This window comes from Scophthalmus maximus, chromosome 18 (assembly GCF_022379125.1).
Source record: "Scophthalmus maximus strain ysfricsl-2021 chromosome 18, ASM2237912v1, whole genome shotgun sequence".
Lineage (NCBI taxonomy): Eukaryota > Metazoa > Chordata > Actinopteri > Pleuronectiformes > Scophthalmidae > Scophthalmus > Scophthalmus maximus.
In genome coordinates this window covers 9,013,019-9,035,353 of record NC_061532.1, presented here as the reverse complement: position 1 = coordinate 9,035,353, position 22,335 = coordinate 9,013,019, and the positions used below count along the sequence as shown (strand labels likewise).

General features: G+C 42.6%; 1 protein-coding gene across 13 annotated transcripts in view; it reads left to right on the top strand.

The window, feature by feature from the left end:
- epb41l2 (erythrocyte membrane protein band 4.1 like 2) overlaps positions 1-22,335 on the top strand; it is a 50,458-nt gene that overhangs the window by 7,354 nt on the left and 20,769 nt on the right. For all 13 annotated transcript variants that reach the window (XM_035618160.2, XM_047328477.1, XM_047328481.1 and 10 more), the window contains 9 exons: positions 11,194-11,441; positions 11,613-11,798; positions 13,158-13,412; positions 16,314-16,418; positions 16,560-16,602; positions 20,080-20,155; positions 21,373-21,469; positions 21,586-21,710; positions 21,896-21,983. In XM_035618160.2, coding sequence (XP_035474053.2) covers positions 11,194-11,441; positions 11,613-11,798; positions 13,158-13,412; positions 16,314-16,418; positions 16,560-16,602; positions 20,080-20,155; positions 21,373-21,469; positions 21,586-21,710; positions 21,896-21,983 — 1,223 coding nt within the window. Of the gene's footprint in view, positions 1-11,193; positions 11,442-11,612; positions 11,799-13,157; positions 13,413-16,313; positions 16,419-16,559; positions 16,603-20,079; positions 20,156-21,372; positions 21,470-21,585; positions 21,711-21,895; positions 21,984-22,335 lie in introns of those variants that run through there.

The following is a 22,335-nucleotide window of genomic DNA, read 5'->3' as shown; positions in this document are numbered from 1 at the left end:
GTGAAAGTGGTCACTACAATAACCCACAAAGTACAATTCAAGGCTTTTTATTATCTCCCCCATTGTAGTAAGAGCGGGCCAGTCACAACAATTACTTAAGTGGACATATTGTACAGTGTCACAATCAGCCGTGACCGGTGAGTATTAGCCTCTAGCTCTCTGGGCGGCTTGGCCCGGGGGCGCCGCAGGATTCGGATTCACACAGAGGAGATCAGGCGTGTGAATGAATGGAAACTGTAATGCAATGCTCAGCTTATTACTGCAATAGAGAGACAGTGGGGGAGGCAGGGGGAGAAGACTGAAAGAAGGATAGAGATGTTGAGGAGGACATGTGTGATGGAATAGGAGCTCTACGAAATCAGAAAACTAGAGTAACTGTCATAGTCATCAGTAAGAATACAGCGTAATCTTAATTATGTTGTACCAACAAGCTTAACATAGTTTAATAGGATAAAGTGTGACTGTATATTTGAATGGTGGATTACATGTACAATGATTACATTATTGTTACATGAGAGGGTCTATTAGAGGAGACCATAGGAACATTTTAAACCAGAGAGGGGGCAAGCTGCCTTCCCCAGCAAGTGTCCAGCTCTGAAAGGAAGGACAGAATAAAAACAGAGGGGGAGAGTGTGGGCCCGTGGCTCTGGCAGGGGGCCAAACATAGTTAAAAACAGATTAATCAGCATAGGGCCACATTCTCACAGAGAGAGGCTGAACAGAACAGAACAGGGCCGAGCCTTCGTCGTTTGTTCTTCTTCGGCTGCATCACAAGGCAACGTTGGCTCAGAGGTTTGTATCAGAAAAAAAAGATGATAAATTAAACAAAGCCATCTATTATATACGTTAGACGTAGTTTTGAAAGCAGGTTTTAATATATTTTGAGTTAAATATCTGCAGCAAGAATGAAGTGAGGTGATACTTACGCTGCCATTTTTAAATATGTAATCTGTGATTTACTTTTATTAATTAAAAAATTACATTTAAGATGAAATATCATTAATAGAGTATGATTAAATGGACTGAGCATACAATATGTAGGTAGTATGTTTTCTATTGGGAGTTTTAGAGAAACTCGATTATTGTTAAATACTCAACTGACAGATTTTTTTCATTTTATTAGTTGTTGATTTATTCTGTCATTCATTCTTTCATTGAGTGATTAATGGATTCATCCATCCATCCCTTAATTCATTCAACAATTCATTCAATTCGTTCATCATGTGTTGACTCTTCTTTAATTTGATCACTCATCCGGGCTGTCAAAGAAAAAGGTCTGAAAGACTTGTGAGGAAGAGAAGAGAGGATTCAGTGGGGAGGAAAAGGAAGTGAGAGGAGTGTCTGGGGCAAGAAGGTTGAGAGGGAGAGCAGACTTGCTGGCTTGCTCTCATTAGTCGCTTTTGAGAGGCTCTGAAGTTTGTAAAACATTTTTTGGATAGGATGTTAAGAACAGATTGAACTGTGTGTGAGGGTGAGGGTGAGATTCAGACGGACAGGAAGCAGCATCAATAGACAGTCTTTTCCACATGTCAAAAATATAGAGGACAGTGGTGATGAGACGGAGCCTCAAAATCAATAAAATGTATTAAAAGATTATCAGACAAGTCAAATGGTACTGAATAATATATATGAACTAATACAAAATACTCATAGTTTTATTTATATAAATAGTACCATAGAAAATGATTGTTCTTGACCACTAATAATTTGATAAAATGATTTGTTGTATTCTTCTGCTTGTCTTTCATTGTATGGTATTAATTTCGTTCTGAATTTGGTCACTTGAATCAAATGCTGCACAGTCAGAATTATAGTTGGAGCAGATACATGAATTGTAAATAATGGAAAAATAATAATAATAAATTGCAATTAATGTGCAAAAAATAGCAGATGTCATTAAAACAGGTTAGTACTCATTTCCGTGAGTCTGAAGCTTTCCCCTTCCCGCAGCGTGGACTGAAAACTTCAGGAACACATTCTAGCCTTTCTCAAAGAGTGAATAAAGAAACCTTTTATAAGAGAACCTATTAAGTTACAGAAGTAAGTCAAACAAAGGCCAGCGGGTGGAGGAGGCCAGACTTCATCTCGCCGTGTACTCTGTTGGCCTGCCAACATGTAACCCATGTGTGAGAAGCATTAAAGTTTCCCTTTTGATCAATCGGAGAACTAAACTGTTGAGGTCGAGACAGAAGAGCACGACGGCACAGATGCTCGTAACTCGGTCATTTCATGTTTTCATGTTGACAGATGTATAGTGAGACGCGTGTGTTCCTAAAACGGGAATTGACGATAGAATTGAAGATCAACTAGGCGAAACGGGGGACGTTGCCCCATCGCCGCACTTCCTGTTTCCTGGTTAGAGGTCAGGGGTCAGTGGTCTGGGATTAACTGATTCTAGGTGCCCAAATAACAACATCATTGACGTGCCCGGGAAGAGCTGGTTTCTGCAGCACTTTTCCACACAATGACGCGAGGGTGTGTGTCCGGAGTTTAGAGGCAACATGTCCTTGCTGTGATTGAGAAAAACAGAATGATGTTGTACAAAACGAGGACACCTCATGGTGTTCGCAGGGGGGATGTCTAAATTTAGAGTCAGGGGTTAAGGTTAGTTGTTAGAAAATGAATGGCTGGCGGCTGTGAGCTGCTGATGCCTCGATGCCTCAGTCGACTTTGTGATCGCCGTTGTGAGAAGAGATGGAGAGACAGCACTCTTCAGTTACTCTTGTTTTGAATCTATACCGTCACCATCGAGAATCACCATGTTATGGCAGATTGCTAACAGATTGCAAAGCTCTCAGTCTGTTCTAATCAATACTTGATGATCCACACGTCTACGTTCAGCTCTGTGCCAGAGGAGAAGATGTTTTCCACTCCATCTGCCTCAAGTGTCCACACAAGGCAGCTGTTACAAGCCCTAATGCCCGTGAAGTCATTTGTTTTGCCAAATCACCTGTTGCCACCACCCTCTATGGGATGTGTGTTGCCATGGTAACACCACACCCACTGCTACTTGGGAGAGCGGTGCAGTTTCCCCGTGGGTTTCACTGTCTTTCCTTTCCTTTCACTCACTCGCTCGTTCTTTTCCTCCCAGCTAATGCCGGCTTTCGTCCTCTCCTCTTCTCTGTCTTTTTATCCACCTCTCCTCTTGTTCACTCGTGTGACTCACCCATACTTTCACTTTTTGTCTCGCACACACTCACACGGTCACACAGACGGGGCTCTCGCGCCTGACTGCTTTAATCGCTGAATAGGAGAGTTTATCAGTTAACAATAGTGGTTATGAGCTGACCCATTCTTCTCTATCTCTCTCTCTCTCTTACACACACGCACACACACACGTACACACAGAGAGAGGATAGGGTGCATAAATTTATTTTTATATGGTCAATATGATTATTTCTTGGCAGCAATCATACTTTTTTGTATTGTTTGCTAATAAAGGAAACTATTCGTCACCCTGATGTGTATTTTACATACAATAAGGCAAACTGACCACTCAAGGTTCAAAGGAAATGTGCACTTTTATCTATTAGATGTAAATTGAATAGTTGGACTATAGTGTTGGACTGTGGTTCAACAAATCAACACTTAATTTTGAAGGAATTCGTGATGGGCATTTTCTGAAATAAATCCACAGATTAACCAGTAATAAAATATAAAAAAATACAGCATAATATCCATACATAGAGCTGAATCAGGCTGGACTTGCAGTATTCTTGGAGTGTGTTATAGTGGTGCAAAGAAGTAAAGCTGGAGAGCATAGGCTAAATGGAAGGTCCTCGTGTTGCATAAGAGTAAGAGTTTTGCTGCAGACAATAGCACTTTCGAGCTGACAGTAATGACACAGTGACTGAACTAATGATACGGTGTTGGTCACTTAAGCATCACGTATAAGATGACCTTTCGTTTACTAAGCTCAAACCGAAGGCTGCGAGGAGCCGCAAGGTTTTAGTTTGGTTTGAGGGCTGTGACATGTTGCTGTCAGGTGTAGATCAGAGGGCGACACGGAGGCTACCTCCTCACAAATTTAAATGATCTCCGTCCAGATGACCATTTTTGTAACAGGACTAATCTCCGGCCATACTAACACACCAGAAGTCACGTGACCATACACATACACTAGTGGGCATACAGTATGTGTGGCAGTGTAAATGGGCAGACCTACTCTGCAGTGGGTTGGTTGGTGTTTTGGTTGGACCAATGAAGAGGTGAGCAGCACTTTACATCAACTGCTGGTAGTCGAATTGTGATTGATAAGAACCAATCCGCCGTCTCCACTTAAGCGCAGCCCTTCAAACTAAAACGGAGCCCATGGTGTTTCCTAAAGTCTCTGTTTTGGAGTAGTGTAGTCTGGCTCCATGATGTCTAAAAGAAAAAATAAAACGTATTAGTGTGGACATACTCAGAGGGTAAGATGAAGGGATAAATGGATAGACGGGCAGACAGACACAAACATACACAGGGATTATCCTTTGTGTAATCCTCAGTTTCAGAGTGCACTGTGGAGCGACAGACATGGTCCGAATTTTCACACCAGCAGTGTGAGTGTGTGCGCGTGCATGTGTGTATCTATATGATTGAAAACACAAACACAAAGACAGGGCTGTCATCTGTGAGGACTTGCTTACATATGTTTTTGAATCGGTTTATGTGTGTGTGCTTCTGCGTGCACATATCTGTTTGTTCGGTATATCTGTGTGTGTGTGTGTGTGTGTGTGTATTTATGGAGGAGTTCTCATTGCGTGACAGATGGACAGATCGTACAAGAGGACAGCACAGATTAGGATTCTGGCCTCTGTGTATGTGTGTGTGGTTATTTCAAAACCAAACCGGTGGCTCACTGTCAGCTGATGGACGGTGATGGTGCAACAAGCTGTTATCTCGCTGCACCAGTTTTCAACATTTGGGACGTCCCATGTGATCGGCGGGGCTGGATTTTTTAATTCATTTCTCTCCGCTGTGTAAAGGGCGATTCATTTCCAGTGCTTTGTTTATTTGAACTCATTGCACTTGGTGCACACCAGCTGTCAGAAACGAACTCTGTAGCTCAACTAACACACGGCACAGCATTGTACCGCGTGTGACATGAAGAAACAGAGATTGAATGATATCCATCTTTGGATTGTTTCATATACAGTGGGGGCCAAAAGTCTGAGACCACTTCAGGTGTATAGATTAAGGATGGTAATGCTGGTCTGTCAGTTGGTTGGTCCTAACTTTTCCTCTAGCATCACCAAAATTATAAGGGAACAAATCATTTTCAGTGGTAATTGTCTAAAAGTGTAAAATGTGTAGCTTGTGCAGCAAAACACAACTAGCCGTGCAGTCCACTCTATACACCATGCGCATGTGCACACACACACACACTGAGTAAGATTTATGATGTTATGACATAATAGTGTTATTTTGTCATAACATTATGATTATCATTTTATTGAATTATCCCTGATTATGCCAGTCTGTAGCTGATGATGCGTGAGCTCACTTCTATTATTGGACAAAGCAGTCTCCTACCCAGCATGAGAACGGTCTGAACCCATTCAGTAGAGATGGAGGGAGAAGTTTCCTTCAGGGTAGAAGGGGGCTTCCTGACCAACAGTTCAGGGGGCATCGACCGACAGTTCATCAGGGCACTTCCAGTAGACGGGGGCACAATTAAGATTACCCTTCTACAGTCTGTAAAGCGTCCGCTCTTATTATTAATGTTCAATTGAATGAACCTAGTGTGAATATCACGTGATGTAATTTAAATTAGGTAGCGTGTCAGGCCATTCTTTTTCTGTAAATAAAAAATCTGAAATCCTCTCCCCCAAAAAGTTTTCAGGGAACTGATAGTGCTATATTTTTTGTGACATAACGTTATCATTTTGGGGTTTGTTTAGCATGGTGTCAGAATCACTGCCCACATCATCTCAAATAGTTCACTTATGTTTGGTGTTGCTCTCAGCAATAATACAAGCCAATCAAAACAAGATGTTTTTGCTGTTCTTTGCCCACTGGCTTTGTGAAAAGTTAATTTTCCGGCCCCTCTGGTAATTGGAGTGATGCAGTGCTTATAGTTGTTCCGCTCTCTCGGTCGGAGGATAAAGTGCACTGCACTACTGTAGCTTGTAACAATGTGGAACAAACAGGATGTTGATAGTTCAAGGTAAATGCAACAAGCTGGTGCTAACACAGCTTCTTTGCAGCAGTAGAATTGGTGCTTTGACACACACTGAGATATACACTGCAGATGTGTTGCACCCTGCTCTGTTGGGTGTGGAACGTCAGTGATGCCGCAGCTCCTGTAGGTCCACCATGCAATATCTGATGTGGTTTGAAATGGGTTCAGGCACAGTCATAATCTCTATTGTCACTTCTACGTCCAGTAATCTGTATTTTTGCTGTGGTAATCTCTTGTTTCCATTGGGATTTATCGTTGTAGTCCATGAATGTCGTTGCCATGGAAACCAGCTCCTCCCCCACTCTGCCCCCATAGAGAGCGATGGGCGGGTATGTGCGTTTTTCTTCTTCTTCTCTTCTTTATCAGATCGATGTTTTCATGTCTGCTTTATCAGCCAGTAATTAAACAAAAGAAATGCACTGAAGCCAGGAAGTTAAATCCGCCCCTTCTCTCTCTTTTTTGACTTTTACACTCAACCCTCTGTCTGTCTCTCATAAAATTTTATCTCTTGGCCACAGACCAGGTCATGAAATTGTTGTTGCTATGACGACAACCCCCTAAAGCCCAGTCAGACGGCAATAAAGTTGTAAGTGGAGTAGCTGTCGTGTGTGTTTGCTTGACTCTCGCCGCTGCACCATGTGAGGGGGTAAAACAGCACTCTCCAAATGTGGAAATGAGGATCTGGTCTCAGTGATGTTTTAAAAAAGGTTTAAATGTCTTGGAGAAAAATGACCATTTCTGATAAATATTGTGACAGGCTGAAGAAAAAGATTGTGGCCTGATTGAAAGTAAGATGTTGTAAGAGGAGTGAATCCCAGATTCGCTTTGATGTGGCGAAGGATGAATGGACTTGAAAAGAACAGCTGAAGAAGTGTTATTTCCATTCTCATGCTGTGTGTCCCTCAGTAATCTGGCACAGTAGATGGGTTGTCTCTCTCTCCTTTTCTTCTACAACCATCCATGTCCCACATCTCTCGCCTTGCTCTTCTCTCATTCTTCTTCACCATCGCCACCTCTCCACCCCTCTCTCTCTCTCTCTCTCTCCCTCTCTCTCTCTCTCTCTCTCTCTCTCTCTCGCTCTCTCTCTCTCGTTTTCTGCCCTCATTTCCGCGAGCGCTCGTCCCCGGGGGAAGCAGATCTCCGAAAGGAGAAAGTAGAGGATGAAGGAGAAAAAATGATAATGACAGTTTGTGGGACAGGCATTTTTTTAAGAGGTGGTGAGTAGAGGAACGTGAAGGAAAGGAACATGAACAGAGAGATATAGACAGTGAAAAAGGGCAAGGAGAAGGTGAGGAAAAAAAGCAGAAAGGAAAGCAGGAGGTGAGAAGAAGCAAAGGGAAGTGACAAAAGGAAAAGGAGTTACAGGGGAAGAGAGAGCAACAGAAACAACACTAGGTAAGGCTGTCAGTTGTGTCCATGGGTTCATCAGTTCGTTTTTATTTTATTTTAATTTTATAAGTATAATCAATGTCATTCGTGCTCGTCCTGTGTAATTGTCTGTTGCTGTGACAGACTATATTGAATGTCTGAGCTGACTCAAGCAAGTAATAGGATTAAAAATAACTAAGTTAAATAAATACTGATAAAGCTACCTCCAAGTACCAAGCATACATTTACACTAATAGATGAGCCGAGGAAGTGCGATGAGATATTCTAAGTGAGTTTTAGAGAGAGGCTGAGATGGATGGAAGGATTGGTGGAGTTGAATACAAAGAAAAAAACAACCATCCCTCCTGTGTGTGTGTGGTCACATACACAAATACCTCATCTAATTCTACTGGCAAGACTAGCTGTGTGTCTGTGTTTGTGTTTATCACGAATCTGCAGGCGAATCTGAAAAAACTGGGTCAGTTAAACCCTACTGATTGACTGCGAAATAGTCTGCTAAAACGTAACCATAACACTGACAGTACGCGCCTCTGGGCAAATTCTAAGCGAGGAGACGCTCTCTCTTGACGGAGCAGCCAAACACAACATCTGACGGCAGGTCAACCTTTCCTATACGATAAGTGGGTTTGTGACGCAGGTCTGCGGACGCACATTTGACCCCATCCATATGAAAGTGCTGTCACATACAGGAATACTGTATGATTACTGCCAGTTTTCTGTCACTGACTCAAATTACTCGCTATACCCAGACGCCATAAAACGTTCACAGTGTACATGTGAGTACAGTACATATGAGTCCAGGCTGTAATGATGCCACCGCTATTGTTTATATGGACTGTGGGAAGAAGAGGGAAAGAGGAGGGGGTGTCAGGGGGACATAATACAAGTGGGCGATTGGACGGGATTGAAAGGGGGCCCCGGAAGAAAGGGATTGAGAGAAGACAAGGATGAGTGCAGAGACTTGGTGAAAGAGGCTCCCGGGGCTAGAGAGTAGAAGAGAAAGATGGAATGAAAGGTAGCGAGAGAGACACAGAGAGAGAGAGAAAGAAAGAAGGAGATAAGATGACGGAGATTTAGAAAGTTTTTAGAGAGGTAGAGGTAGAAGCTTCCTGGCATTAAACTCTTGTGGAGAGATACGTGTTACGAACATCCAAAAAGCTGCCCTCTGATGTCACACACACACACACACACACACACACACACACAGACACACACACCTAGCTATTCCAGTGGTCAGCCATTTTTTCCTATCAAGGCCCGCTTAATTTTTTTCCTTCGGAAGTCATACTAAATTATTGAACACACATACCACTAACCTCTCTAAGTCGAGGGCTGGAACTGCACCTTACTGGCGAGGCATCTGATGTTACTGATGATGATGATGATGATGATGATATTCGCAGCTGTGTCTTCAAGGCTTGGGTCGGTCATTCTTGAGCAGAATTAAGTCTTTGCAAGAGTCAGTTTTAAAAAGAAGAGCTCAAAGCAGTAGGTTGTCCCACACAGGGACGCAAACTTCAGTGCATGTCTCCACAAAATGGGTAAAATCCCCAGGAAGTAAAGTATGTACAGTTTGTACAACTCCAGCAGAAGGAGGTTGTGGTAGCAAGCTTTGATCCTTATTGTCGCTTTGCAGCTCGCGTTGAAGGTTGTCATGCACTTCATCAGTTGGTTCCAAATTAAACAGCTTAACAAATATGTTCAACCTTTTTGTTTGTTTTTCTTGTTCTGAAACCTCTTGCCAAATGCCAGAAGCAGTTTTGAAAACTCACCAGCATATTAAGATGTCAGTAGGCTCTCATTCTTCCAGAGCAAGAAAATGCATAGTGTTTGCACAAAATGCGCAATTATACTTTTTTTGTCTAGCTGCTCCATCAACAAGGCACTTCTTTACACATTCTTCTTCTTCTCTCAGCTACCAGCTCGCTCACCACAACACTGGCCTGTATAACAGCGTCTCTTACTGAATGTGATCTTGTGAAACCTACTTATTGGCCAGAAGAGCGTCAACTTTACCAAAACGCATTATACATTTCCTCGTACACAGGGACCAAATATGTTAACTGATCTGATATTTGTGGTGTAAAGTCACTTGGATTCCCTCCTCATGAAAGAAAAGTCAGTAGTATTTGTCTTCTCCTTATTTACACTTTTACATGTATTGCCCTTTCTGACACCAGCATACACACCTCTCTCTAGCCATCTCTCCTCATCCCCTCACTACCTCATTAGCCTATCATGCGTAAGGAGACCTGTTCTATTTTTACCCCCGCCCCCTCCCTACACACCGCTGCTGCACTGTAGATATGTGTGTGTGTGTGTGTGTGTGAGTGTGTTTGTCCTCTCTTATTGAAGGTGGCATGACTGGAAAGAGAGAGTCAGCGCTGGTAAGATGGTCAGGGAGTAAAAATCAGATGATGTAATGAATAATAGAATCAGAGGGAGAAGGACAGAGAAACAGTGTGGGTGATGAAGAAAAACAGACAGTAGATGACAATGACTTCATCCTGTATAAATCATCAGCCTAACCCTCAGCCTCAGGCTGTGTACGCATGCACGCACGCACGCACGCACGCAAGCACGCACGCAAGCACGCACGCACACACACAGCAGACCAAAACAGGCTGTGTATGCAATGCAGGTACACTACCCATCCTGACCTCGACTTGCCCTCAAGACCAATGTCATGGTCATCCAGTGTTATCAGCAAATTAGTGTCATGCTGCATAACGGTGCGTGTTGCCTTGATTGGGTGTGTGTGTGGACAGAGCTGCCAGAGATATTTGGGTTGAAGAGTGCATGAGTGTGTGTGTGTGTGTGTGTGTGTGTGTGTGTGTTGACCACAGCTGCAGTGTAAAAACCAATGACTCAGATATTAAGAATTAAGTAAACTCGCAGTCTTTCACTGTGTCGATTTGTTTGCACGTATGTGTACAACTGCTCGTAACCAGCTGTTGACCCCAGAGGACACTTGTTGTGTGACATAATGACGACCTAAACGCTCATGTTTTTGTGTTACTTGGGTAAAAGAGATGGCCCAACCCAAGAGCTAATGTTTCAAAAAGCTATGAGCTCATGCACTTACATCTGTGAGACAAATAACCAAGACCAGCTCACTTATACAAGTAATCCGAATGTAATTGATTCCTTTGTTTTATTTCTTTTAATGGCATGGCTAAGGAACCCGAAAGCCTTATGTCATTACATCCAGAATCATTTTCTTCGTCCACCATTTGGTCTATTTCAAATTGTGAAAAAAACATTCAAGGCACTTGAAGCTAGAACCTACTGGACCATGTGGCTCATTTATAAAATATACTACAGACTAAAACCTAAGTTGCGTGCAATGAAAAATTTATGTTAGTGCCAAAATCGTTGGAGCAGTCAGACCCCTGGCTCTCTATTATGTACCATCAGCCAAAATATTTTACACTCTTATTCAATTCATATCATTTTAAGTGTTTAAGATTATCATCTGTATCATTTTGATCCAATACATCCAAAGAAATAAACATTTCATAAAATGTAAATACCATATTTATGATTTTTTTTAAATAATCGTGTTTTAATTAGTTATGTCAATGTGTGACACTTTACACTACTCTACTGCTTCTTCATCGCTCTCCTTTCTCTCACCGCAGGTCGACCTGTCACCATGACAACAGAAGTGGGCTCTGAGACTGAGGTGAAGGAGAAAGCAGAGGAGTCAGCTACTCAGTCTGACCAATCAGAGAAGGCAACAGAAGCAGAATCCCAGGAAGTAGCGAGTGCGGAGGGTGAGGAGAAGGAGACAGAAAAGGAGAAGGAGAAAGAAAAGGAGAAGGAGAAAGAGGGGAAAGGAATATCACGATACCTGCCATGGCTTAAGAAGCAAAAGTCTCAAAGCCAGGTACAATATATTCACACTGTTCTTATTGTCATGCCTGAATAGAAAACCCTGACTAAATTATTTTGAGGAAAATGTTTTGAATTCCTATCATAACTGGAAATAAATTATTGAATTCATAGGTTGGGTTTTTTAAATGTTGTGTTTTTCTTGTTTTTCCCCTGACCCATGAAGACCTCTCCAACCAAGGAGGTGACACCTACTGAGGAAGCAATTAGCACAGTGAAACAGGAAGAGGAGGGGCCTGCCCCAGAAGTGAACGGTCACGCAGAGGAAGTGGAAGAGAAGGAGGCCGCCAAGTCAGAGCAAGTGAAGGAAAAAGAAGCAGAGTCTCATTCCAACGCCAGCGCAGACACTGAGGTACTGGTCATATTTAACAGTGCACACGCTGGGAGATGACGTAAAACGGTGGTCTCCCGTCGGTCTGCCTGCAGGTCGTCAAATCTCTCTGGCTAATCTGCTAGCACACAAATGAAACTTGATAGGAAATAGAAAATGACAGAGAGGACAAAGGAGCGAGAGAGAATGAGAATTGAAACAACACCAAGAACCGAAAGTTGATTTCGCTGAGTTACAACCTCTGAATGAAAGGCACACAATAGAAAAATACCCATCCCTTTAAGCAATTATTGAACATTTTGGAAATAGATTTATTTGCTTTCTTGCTGGGAGTTTGTTGATAAGATCAATATCGCTCGCACTTGATGCACCATATATTTACCTATTGTCTAATTCATACAAAAAACATTATGTTTAGATGTTAGAAGTTGCAGGTTTTTGGGAGGTTATTTGCTGGGTTATATTTTGGCAGGGTTTGGAGTCTTTACATCACCACGAGGTGAACCTGCTGTGAAAGGAAGTTATGCTCCCAGCCAAAAAAGAGTCTGGCAAACTCTGCTGCATCATTGATTTTCTCACATACTTATCCTTTGAATCAATACCGTAAAAAGAGGAGCATCCCTTCAGTGAAATAACACAGTAGATGGATTGAACTGATCTGCTTTGAGGAAGGAATCTTTTACTCTATTAATGGCTGGACTCCTTTGTTTTGCCATGCTTGCTTTCTTTGTAAGAGATCACAATTTTCATATTCATCGGCAATGTGTAATTGATATCAAAACTCTGTTGGATTCACTACGCTGAGGATTGCATGGCATTTGGCAATAGTTTTTATTTAGTAATTATTTACAGATGTGAAACCACCACCAAACCTGTCACTCTGCAAACAGCTTGACACAGTCTTTCTTAAGTTACACATTTTTACATGAAATAACTAACTGTTGTCAGACAGATAGTTGGAAATTCTGTAAAGGTACATTGAGATTCCCAGCAGTTCACACAGACTGTTTAAAAGTGCTGCTGGGCCAAGATTGAAACCAATTCTCCCTCATTCACATGCACACGCACAAAAACTATTCCATCCAGTGATCGCATTAAGCCACCCAGACCCACCCAGTGACATCATCATTTCAGTTATCAGGCCAAAAGAAACGCCTGTAGTTTCGAGGCACAAATTCAGACTAGATGGGGAATTACACAAGAAGAGCGATAGAGAAAACAGCGTTCTCAAACAGACCAACAGATTTTAGGTGATTTCCTCCAAACCTTCAAGAAGTTTTTTATGTTACTAGCGACAGTGGGAGACCCTGGCAGCATCTGTGGTTTAACATTATCCCCCTCCCCCCTTTTTTTCCCCTCGCACTTTGCAAACTCCATCAGCCTGCCAAGGAAGAGAAGGTGGACGAGAGCCCTGACAAGAGTGCCGAAGAGACCAAGGAGACAACAGAGGGAGAGGGAGTACACGAGGACAAGAAGGAGCAGGAAGGAGAGGTGCAAGGTGAAGGGGAGGGAGGAGAGGAAGGCCAGACCTCCATTTTTCAGTCTCCTCTTCGTCTGGTGAGGAAGACCAAGATGAAACTGGTGGTGTGTCGTGTCACCCAAATGGACGGGGCCGACTTCACCTGTGAGGTGGAGGTAAGACACTGGAGACAGATACACATGATGGAGTGTTAACGTAACTATAGATTTATGCTCAGTCCTTTAAAAGGAACATATTAAGAATGATATTCTTGATATAAATGTATTGTATTTCTGGCTGTGAATGCATTTTGGTGTCAGTCATGGTTTACTAATTGGTTAGTTTTAAGCCCCTTCAGTGTGTGGGAGACAGATTACACACATGCAACATACATTGTTGGAACTGGGGAAATCAACAAGTTAACTTTTCTGAAGAGCCAAGTTTCAACTGGCTCCTGACAAAGGATTGGCTCATTGTCCGTCTTATGTTCGTCTTATGTTCATGAGTGGCAGTGTGTCAATGATGTAATCACTAATAGGATCAGATCCTGTGGGTGGGTGGGTGGTTGACAGTTGTGTGAGGGGTTGGGGTATTTAACTTTCTGACTCAAAGTGCAGTTATGGCAGGAGCAGCCACTCACAGTATTTGGGCGTGGTTTAGGGGATAAATGCAGAGCAAAGCAGAGCACGCTGCAGGGGCTTGTCTGGTGACCAGAACTCACACACACACACACACACACACACACACACACACACACACACACACACACACACACACACACACACACACACACACACACACACAGAAACCATGCAGATTATGGGGGTCCCAGCAGATTACTGTTCTGCATCTGCTACTCCAACAAACACGTGCCCTACACACACTCAAACATATGAATTGATACTCTCAAAATCACATGTTCGTCACATTTTCATAGACTCTGTTACAATAAGTAACCAGATGAACAAAACTGTTTTTCTTGTAATGTATCTGTAATTTCCGAGACACGGAAAATGTTTGACAGTATATTGTTAACAAGATGTTTCTCATTTTGGATGAGGAGAATTAACAATTTGATGCAAATGACTGTTCCTTATAATGCAGTGGCTCTTTGACATGTCAGTTTTTCTCATTAAGAACTTGTGTTCCCTTAGTAGCATGCACATTTTTAGTCATACCGCTCCTCACACTCCCACACTCTCATTCAGTGGGCAACTGCCCAGAATAGTCCCTGTGCAGGTCCACTGGAACAGTTAACAGTTAAGTGCCTGGTTCATATGCCCCTAGATAGAATATTAATCTATTTTCTGGTATAGATTTTCACATTTGGTCAGGGAATTTTGACTTGCATCTCTGCCATGGTAAAGCCTGCTTCCTAATCTACAGTATGCCAACGCCCAACAGCATGCCTGCGAGTGTCTGCGTTTGTTTGAACAGTAGCTGCTTTGTCTAGCAACAGATAACGCTGATACTGCAACTAACTGCTATTGTCCTAAAGTACACACACACACACACACAAACTCGAGCACACGCACACGCACACACACGCATATCCATCTATTGCTCCCTCCACACACTGGCATAGTTAGGTTGCAAGAGGGAGAGATGCACAATGCATTCCAGAGATTAAATTTTCTCTTTTGCCCAGCCTGCCTCCAACATACACAACACACACACACTAGCCCCACGCTACTCTAACCCACTGTCTGTTCTTCCATCATCCATCTGTCCTATTTATCAAGCGATGCTATCAAATTTATTCCAGTGTAATAACTTAATACATTTTTTATGAGTTGTCATGCCTTGAACGCAAACCTTGGCCAGGCTCTCTATAACAGTGAGTTTCAAAGGAGAGTCTCAGGTCACATGGTCCTAATGCTGTTTCTGAGACTTCATTAGTATTGGTTTCAGCAGGATTTTAGTGTCACACGGTTAAATACCATTCCGTAGAATTCCATTAGGTTTCAGTCAGACGTGAGTCAACTAGTATTTGCAAAATATTAGGCACTGTTGCTTTGAGTTTGATGCACAGAGCAGTGCATTTACTGTACTTTGTCTTTGTAGCTCTGATCATTTCATTTATTATATTATAGATTATTAGCGTTCATAGCTGTTCATGATTTTATATCTATATGACTCCTTTCCTCTGCATTGTGCAGTGAGAACAGGTTGATTTTAACAGATCAGTGTTATACAAATCAATGTCTAAGAGAAAAACTGTTTTGAATGAAAGTTTTCGTCCTCAAATTGAATATTCCAGATCTCTGTAGCGGCCTGAAGATGTTGGACAGTTGTCCTTAGGTAGTGCGTTGCTCGGAAGCACACGGACACAGACGGCGAAACTCTGAAAGGTCACATTCTTTGGGTGTTCAGAATGTAGCCACACTGAATGCCTGTATGCGGAGCATGTGTCCGCAAATGTTTTCAGCCGTCCCAGGACAGGAAGAAAAATGCCCTCTTTCATCCCATTTTCTTCCACTTCCACCACACTGTCTGTGCAATGCCGCTCACACTGTCTGCGCGCCAGTGTCAGACCGAGGCCGCGCTGACCAACTGAAAAGAAACGGGCATTATTAAATTATTTCATTCTTTGGCGACTTTTTTTTCCACCCTCTCTCCGTCTGACCTTTTTTCTGTCCAAAGGGCTCCATTATGTGTTTGTGTGCGTGCACGCTCCAGCACGCAAGCATGGATGTGTGCTAAATGTCATTGTCATAGTTGAGTGTGGAGGATTTTATGGCTAAGGGTCCCATCGGGGGTTATGAAAGAATGTTTTGCCCAAAGACAGATGGAGAAAATGAGCAACAGAAGAATGAAGCAGATGTAGTTAAAAAAAAAAAAAAGATGGAACAGAGATGCTTTGATTGAGAGCTATGGACTGGAATTCCACCTCAGTAGATGATACAAACATTGTTTCTTAAACTTTTTTTTTTTTTTTACAGAGTACTCCTTTCCCAAGCTCTCAAAGGACATTTTAAACAACTGGAAAACATTACGCAGTAGATTTTGATATTGTTTCCCCATCCATATGTAATTTGCAAATTTGAACCATTATATGAATCTCTCTCTTTCTACAGAAACGTGCCAAGGGCCAGTACTTATTCTTTAAGGTGTGTGAGCACCTGAATCTGCTGGAAAAAGACTACTTTGGACTGTCATACATAGACAGCCATGAACAGAAGGTATGAAACCATACACACTCATACACAGGATGTACTGTATGCCTAATAGGTTTGGTAATGTAAACTGCAGACATGTCTGCCTGGACAGTGTCTCACAACTGTCTTCTTGCTCTTTGTCTATATCCTGTTTGCTCTCTCCAGTGCTGGTTGGATCCTACTAAGGAAATCAAGCGGCAGATACGCAGTAAGTTTTATTTTTTACAAATCGCACTCTCTGTTTTTGATTCTAACTCAAAAATATGTCTGTCCGTCCATCCTCCATCCACCCATCTGCCTCAGCAGCACAGGGTGTTTCACATAGAAAACAAATGACAATGAATAAGATATGAACATTGAATTAATAAAAAAAAAAGTATCACAATTAATTCAAACAAAGGCAGAGACATTTGAAACCAAATGACAGCAGTGTGGCAGCGTGGGAGAGGTTATTGGAGTGTGATCACTGTGCTTCATTATTCATCAATCTCTTTATCAACTCATTTGTAAATGTAGGGCGAGGTGTGGCATCCCATCTTTTCTTTACTGACACCTATCAAGCGTATGAAGCATTGTGTCATTTTATCTCGCAGCGTGTCTGTCACACTGGTGTTTACCCTTTGGGATAACATCCATAGTTATAGGCTTGCTCACATTAAAACAGAGTAGAGTTACAAACAGGGTTTTGAGAGAGTTTTTGTTGTTAAAGGGGCATCTGTAAGAATTGGCCAGCTGTTGAATTCATCCTCCAAACAAATAGGGGGCAGCATATTATTTAAAAGTTTGGGTGACCGTCTCTTGTCAGACGCAAGGGAATGCGCGGTCCGTCTTTGTGCCCGTCATTCAGGGTGCGCATGACAGTTAACATTAGCTTTAATGGCTCTAACCTTCTATTAGGGTTTGGGTTAGGGTTAGTTAGTTGTTGACATGTTTCCAAACAATGCGTGGACTGGGGAATAATTTCTTCCACACATTTCAATCTTGCAATCTGATTACGTAACTGGCAGGTTGTTTTCTTTAGCTATTGCTTGACTGACGACGACAAATTCACACCCAACCTACCTCGTCATAGAGACGGGGGAAGGTGTAGCGTCTGCAGAAGTAGAGGACGAGCCACGAGAGGTCAAGGGATGTGGGGAAGAGGAAGAGCAGCGGCATGGGTATCTGAGCTTGAGGAAAGAGAGGAGGAATGTCGCTGATATTGATTATTTTTCTAAGGGTTGTTGAAGAATATGCCCAACAACAACACAACCCTTTTTTTGCTTTTTATTTCTTTTTTCTTATTACAAAAGTCAAAACCCCTAAAACTCAAAATCGCACTTTTAAGAGGAAGACGCAGAGAAAAACATGTAATTTTGGCTCATAAAGGGTTATTTTAGAATTAGTACATGTGAGGTAGTTGTGTCTGGGTGTGTGTGTGTGTAGACTCTGGACGTGAAAGGCCTCACAGACTGTGCGGTGAGAGCACATGCCTGTGTTTTTGTGGCTATGTCGCAGTGAGTGCTTGTGGTTCTTGGGTGGGTGGTACTATGCATCTGGCTGCATGTGTTCATTCATTGGTATACATATTTCGGTGTGTGTGAAAGTTTATACAGAGAGAGAGTGAGAGAGAGAGAGACTGTATAGTCATTTCTGCCTGTGATCATGTGAGTAGGATGCCTCTGCCTGTGTGCGTGCCAAAGTGCCACACAAATTACCGGCTTGACTCAGTTGGGCTCTGAACCCTCATCAGTCTACACTTGGCCGTCACAACGCTATGTTACTGCATAGTCCTCAACATGGATCCACTTATGGGGGCAGTGAATTTGGGATTTGGGAAAGATCAAGCTGCTGCTTGTATTGTGCTTTTTTAGACCAGCCTCTAATGTATAGTAAACTAAGTGAGCACTCGCATGTAAACAAAGATAAGTAGATGACTTCATTTCTGTAGGCACAAAAAAACACAATATTTCCACGGTAACAAAATACCTGGCATGGAAACAGCAATGAAATTGGAAGCAAAACTTTCAGTGTGTGCGTCTGAGGGAGCAAGTTGAGGGCTCTGTCTTAGATTTCAAAGTTACAGATAATGGGAACAAGATTTCGTCCCAACCTGGAAGTCATGCCCAATTTCGCTGCAAGTCCAGTAGAAAAGCTCGAGAGTGTCTCTGTTCAGTCCAGGCAGTGGACCTCTGCAGTACATGTGGCTGCTGTTAATGTTTAACAGTCACACTCATGTTCCTCACGTAATCAAACTAACCTTTGGGTGTCTCACCATTCTGATGCTATCTGTGCACTGTCATTATAAATTTCCAGCCAATTCAGTTTGGCTCCTGAGCTTTTCTCTCTATGTGAAGAACCGATGGGCAGATGTTCAGTTAAACAAACAAGTAATGAAGTGAAGGTCCAAACGGACAAACTGGAATTCAAATTTCTGCCTCCTCCTTACCTACAGCCACACAAGCATTGCTGGAAGTCAGACCGTGCTAATGCTTAATGTGGTCAGAGCATAAAGTCAAGTATGTCTAATATTTAGAAAAAGGAATAGTTCACCCATAAAAAATGGTGGGTCAAGGGGTGGTGAATATAAACTGCTAATATGAGGCGAGTTGAGGTATGGCTGCCAGAAAGAGTGTAGTGGTCCTGGGGGAATAGGGCGGGTCTTACTGTATGTATATCTGGGTCACAAGGAGGAAGGATGGGGGGCATATGGTTGTGTAGAAAGAAGAAATGGTCACCAGAGACTCACACATTGATATTCACTCCCCAACAGCAGACACACACGGACAAGGAAACATGAATATCTGCTCTAGACCCTTTTCATTGTTGTACTATATGTTGACAATAAGTGACAAAATTGTTATCAGGGGGAGAAAAAAACAACATTCTTTTTTTCACCCTATGCAATGAGAGTGTCATTGAGGAATTTCCTGATGTGATTTCCCCGTGCCCATCATCCTTCCTGCTCCTCCGTGTGTATGTGAATGTGAGGTGTTCTCGCCGTGTGTCCTATTGCACATGTGTATGTACATGTGAATGTGTCTCTGACCTTGTGGGAGTAAATGGTGGTGGCGTGACGTCAGCTTTTTCCCCCTATTGAATTCTCCAGATGATGTGATCTCCGTGTTCTATCAAGTGTGTGTTGTGTTGGGGGGAGCGGAGCAGTGCAGACAGAGTGGTGGCAGGCATGGCAATAAGGTGTCCTGCTGTGGATGAGAATATAATATTGGAGCCAAATGGAGATTGAAATGAAATTAGTCTGATCCAAAAGGCAACCACGAGGCACAATCATGAAGCTGTTAGTGTTGTTGCTGTTGTTGCTGATGAACATGTTTTTGTTTCTGATTATGATAAAGATTACAATTTGGCATCTGTATGAGCTACAATAAGGTTATGTAATAGCAGTGTGTGTGTGTGTGTGTGTGTGTGTGTGTGTGTGTGTGCGTGTGTGCGTGTGCGTGTGTGCATGATGTACCAGGCTTAATGCTTTCTAAAAGCTGTTCTGCATTAGTTGCCCTCACTCACACCCCATTCTTTTCTCTCTGTCTCTCACTCACACACACACACACACACACACAGACACAAAGAAAGATTCTCAGATTCTTATTTTATATATATATGTTTTTAATTCTCTCCTGCACTAAGTAAACGTATATAATGTTATTGTGCTTAAAATAACTATGAATAACAATCTCCCTTCCTCCAGGTAACAACTGGCAGTTTTCATTCAATGTCAAGTTCTACCCTCCCGACCCCTCACTGCTCACTGAAGACATTACCAGGTACACACACACACACACACACACACACACACACACACACTTGCGTCAGAGATGTGCCAATGTTTACTTAAATACGCATTAATAGTTTTTTTTATGGTCATTTGGTGCAATGGAACAAGCTGTATATACAACACCGACGTTAAAGTTGTCATAGCGAATGTTTTAGCAAATAGTTAGTTGCCTTTTATGCATTAACGTTTACTTGGAATTGTTTGCTATTGACCCGACAACAAAGTCCTGAAAGTCGCTCTCCTTTGAGCTCTGTTTTTGGTCTCCTGTGAGAAAAATATCAGACGCTTGTGCTCCTCTGTAAATATTATGTTTGTTCATCAGCTTGTCAATAACTTTGTCTGCTTTGGTGTTACCTTTGGGGGTTGGGCAGGTGCTGTACAGTTGATTTATCAGAGCCTATTTAAACATATGCACACCCACACACGGGCATGCTCCAAGCACACAGCATTTAGGGTGAAGTGTAAGTCTAATGGAGCGAAAAGCTTCTCTGATGGTTGTAACTAAAGGCTAATTGAGGACACAAAAACACACACACATTCACTAACAAACAGGCATAAACTCACTAAGACCAGCACCGACAAATGACCTACACCAGGTGGCTTCAGTATTTGCTGTTTCACCAAGTATAATTTTGCCCAGTTTCAATAAGCCTATTAATTGCAAGTCCATAGTTGTTTTCAGATGGTTTTCCACAGACTGTACTACAATGTTCCTTCGCATAAATACAATATTGTTCTGCTGCTTTATATTGCTCCATTGAAGAGAAGCCATGTTGCTGGATGACTGAGGTTTAAGCCTCCATGTCAGCGGTCAAGTGTCTGCTCTGCTAAAGTGACTCCGAATTACATTTTCAGCGGGCAGGATGAGATTTACCAGCGTCTTGAGGTGTCCGAATTACTCTCTCACACAAGCTCCCATTCAGATAACGAATTCCTCCACAAAGGTTTACTGCAGTGGGACAGCTTAAATCCGCACAACCACCAAACAGTTCACTGACTGCAAATGTACATGTTATGCAACTGAGTTTGGTGGGGATTAAACATGAGGTTATTCCAACATGCCAGTGTACGAGCGCACAGAAAAGTGTACAACAGATACAGCACCAACAACGATATTTAATCTGCACCAACTGAACCTGTGCTTGGGCCTCCAGACGAGAGGGAGGTAACTAAGACTAAAACCCCAGTTCTTTACCTTTCTTGTAGGTACCTGTTGTGTCTGCAGCTCCGTGAAGATGTGGCGTCTGGTCGACTGCCGTGCTCATTCGTCACTCATGCTCTGCTGGGGTCGTACACATTGCAGGTATAGTTCTCCATGTCTGGCTTTGGGAGCTACCAAGTGTGCGGTTCCACACTGTGATTCTGTCTGCTTTTGGGTCCTTAGCACGGGTGAAGTAACTGTCCTTGATTGGTTTACAGGCGGAATTTGGTGACCATGAGCCCGATCAGCCACAGCCTCTGGACTACATTAGCCAGGTGACCTTTGCGCCCAATCAGAACAAAGAGATGGAGGAGAAGATACTTGAGCTCCACAAGTCTCACAGGTCAGAGAGGACACTGGGACAACAATTACATATGCTTTATTGTCATTAAAAGCTGTAGCTTTGTTCGCTTGTGTATGTCAATCCTGCAGTAAAGGGATTTCATTTACAATCTGAACATTATAGAGTTTTTATACTATTTTTATTCAAAGGATGTTTTTAGTAATTTGTCCTTTCTGTGTGTTCAGGGGAATGACACCAGCACAGGCCGATGCACAGTTTCTAGAAAATGCCAAGAAACTTTCCATGTATGGAGTGGACCTACACCATGCCAAGGTACAAATGAATCCTCCTCTCCTCTCCTCTCCTCTCTTCCTCTCCTCTCCTCTCCTCCGTTGTTGACTTCTGGGGATTAAAAGAGTTTCTTTGATGTGGGACAAGTGCGCTGGTGTGTGCACGATTGTGTCTCTGTTAATGTGTGTGTCTCAGCTGTACAAACACTTAGGGAGGCCATTGCCATGGGAACAACCAGTCTCTCTCACTGGGATAGCAGGTCATCTGCAGAGTGCGTGCATTTTTCCATGTGTGTCAGAGCATGTCTGTGTGTCTTTGTGCAAGACGGGCAGAGAGGACGGGTAAATATGCATGAGGGAGAGGGAAAGAAGGAGGCTTTAAATAGCAAGAGAGG